This window comes from Cyprinodon variegatus, unplaced genomic scaffold (genome assembly GCF_000732505.1).
Source record: "Cyprinodon variegatus isolate N-32 unplaced genomic scaffold, C_variegatus-1.0 Scaffold1294, whole genome shotgun sequence".
NCBI classification, from domain to species: Eukaryota; Metazoa; Chordata; class Actinopteri; order Cyprinodontiformes; family Cyprinodontidae; genus Cyprinodon; species Cyprinodon variegatus.
This window is the reverse complement of record NW_015151747.1, coordinates 112,783-115,079: the sequence shown is the minus strand read 5'-3', so window position 1 is coordinate 115,079 and position 2,297 is coordinate 112,783. Positions and strand designations below refer to the sequence as shown.

The window sequence follows — 2,297 nt, the reverse complement described above, 5'->3', positions numbered from 1 at the left end:
AAAACGATCAAGTTAATTAATTAATGACACATCAGAGGGATTCTTTTCTTCTTCTGGAGTCGAATTGATCAGTTTTGCTCTGAAATGATCAAAATCAATAAAGAAACTTGCATCATGTTTTATTTTCTTACTAATAAAGGAAGCGTTTTATTTATAAAGCTTCTCTGTAACAAAGAGCTTCAGTTTCAGAGCAGCTGCTGTTAGAGTGAATCATTTATCAGCTCAGGGCTGCAAACGTCCCGCATTAAACCAATAAAGAACACGATAGATCCTGGGAGGAATGTCCAGACAGGAAGTGTCCGATTTGTCTTCATGAAGCTGGTGACGTCATTCAGTGCAGAAAGGAGAAGGAATGAATGAAACTTAAATCTCTGAAAGCATCATGGCGTCTAACCTGCTGCGTCTCCTGGTCTTGGAGTTGTGTGGAGCCTTCGTGGTGGCCTTCGGGGAGTTCCAGATGATGCACTCCAGGTTCGCCTCCCTCATCACCACCTTCTGGCCGATCTACGCCTCCAACACGCTGGTCGTGACCGGCACCATCGTCACCTGTGTGTGCTACCTGGGAGTTCTGGGGGGCATGAGGGAGAACCGCTGCATGCTGATCACGGTGAGTTCCTGCCTGATGTTTGCTGAAAGAGCTGAACGGCATCTAACTGATCCGGCTCTGTGTGTTCCAGTTCTACGTTCTGCTCTTCCTCCTCATGCTGGTGGAGCTGGCCATGGCCTGCGTCTTCTTCGTCTACGGCAGGGAGGTAGGAAGCTGCAGCTGATGGTTCCTCCTTTGGAAGTGATTGTTGACCTCCACCCAGAGGGGGGCGCCAGGAAGAACATAATGAAGTACAGTTAGTGGTGTAAAAAGTTACACGGCTCATCGACTGCAGCTGCTGCAGCTTAAGATCACGTCTAGAATCATGTTTTAAAAAGGCAGCTTTTGGTTCTTAGATCAGCCGAGTTCCTGAACCTCCACAGCATCTCTCCGTGTCCCTGATGCTAACCGCTAACTGCTAGATCTGCAGGGGCATGCTGCTGCCTTTCTCTAGCTGCTGCACGGCTCCATGCTGGGCCCTGATCTCTGAGCAGACACACCATCACCTGGAGAATCTATAGAAAGTCAGTAATAGATGTTCTGCATGTGGGAGGCTTTCAATGAGAAATACAACCACAGAACATGAAGGCAGGACTGTGTCCTTCTGAAGCACATCTAGATGATCCCAGAGAATGTTTGTCCACCAACAGTAGCAGCAGTTCAGAAAAGACCAGCAGTAGAGCATGGTGGTGGCAGTATGGTGGTCTGGGTACCTGAGCCCAGAACCAACCGAGGTTCTGCAGCAGAAAGACCAGAACAGGGCAGCAGGTCCATCTCTGAAGGAAGAACCAAACAGAGACCCTGGAGCAGCTGTCAGCCCACAGCACCATGGAGCCAGATTTACTGCCTCAACAATGGAAAGATTCTGAAACGCTGAAGTTGGAAAAACATGCAGAGAAAAGATGAAAACAGGAAGCAGGCAGTCTTCGTCTTTCCTCCTAACTGGGTTTCTGCCTCCTGCAGATCGACACGTACTTTGAGAAGGACCTGAGCCGCAGCCTGGAGGTCTACATGCAGTCCACCTCAGGGGGGAACCAGACCATTAAAGACGACTTTGATGCCGTCCAGTACCTGGTAAACACCCGCATTCAGGCAGCCGCTCCGAGCAGCTGCACGGTTCCTAAGCAACAAACATGTTTATAAAGGGTGAATGAAGCGGTTCTTAGACCATCAGGTTCATGTGAGGCTTCATCTTCTCCCAGTTTCAGTGCTGTGGAGTTCATGGTCCAGCGGACTGGAAGGGAAACGCTCCGCGCTCCTGCTGCAGAAAGGATCCCTGCAACATCGCTGACCAGCCCAACTGGGAGGAGGTAACCCCCCGATCCCCGACCCTTTGACCCCCACCGCCTGAGCCTAATTATCAGCCTCACACCGCAGTCAGGTGTCTAGTTTCAGCTAACCGGACCTAAAACCCCGGATCAGCTGAGGAGACCTGCTTACACTGGAACCAGTTTAGTGAAACCAGTAGGTGTCTGGAAACCAACCGGATGTGTGTTTGAACCTGCAGGGCTGCCTGCTGAAGCTGAGGAACTGGTTCGCCTCCAACTACCTGAGCACTGCGTCCGGAGTGGTCACCATGTTCATGATTCAGGTAAGGTGGGATCAGCGGTGCAGCTGGAGCCGCTCAGGGGCCGCCGGGTCCACTGCTTCCTCCTTTGAGCTGCTTCCTCCTCTGAGCTTCCTCCTTTGAGCTGCTTCCTCCTCTGAGCTT

The 2,297-nt window shown here is 51.1% G+C and overlaps 1 protein-coding gene across 1 annotated transcript in view; it reads left to right on the top strand.

The window, feature by feature from the left end:
* LOC107102667 (leukocyte surface antigen CD53-like) overlaps positions 1–2,297 on the top strand; it is an 11,061-nt gene that overhangs the window by 1,685 nt on the left and 7,079 nt on the right. Inside the window, exons 3-7 of the mRNA XM_015402055.1 lie at positions 419–607; positions 678–752; positions 1,550–1,660; positions 1,789–1,896; positions 2,094–2,177. Coding sequence (XP_015257541.1) covers positions 419–607; positions 678–752; positions 1,550–1,660; positions 1,789–1,896; positions 2,094–2,177 — 567 coding nt within the window. The remainder of the gene's footprint in view (positions 1–418; positions 608–677; positions 753–1,549; positions 1,661–1,788; positions 1,897–2,093; positions 2,178–2,297) is intronic.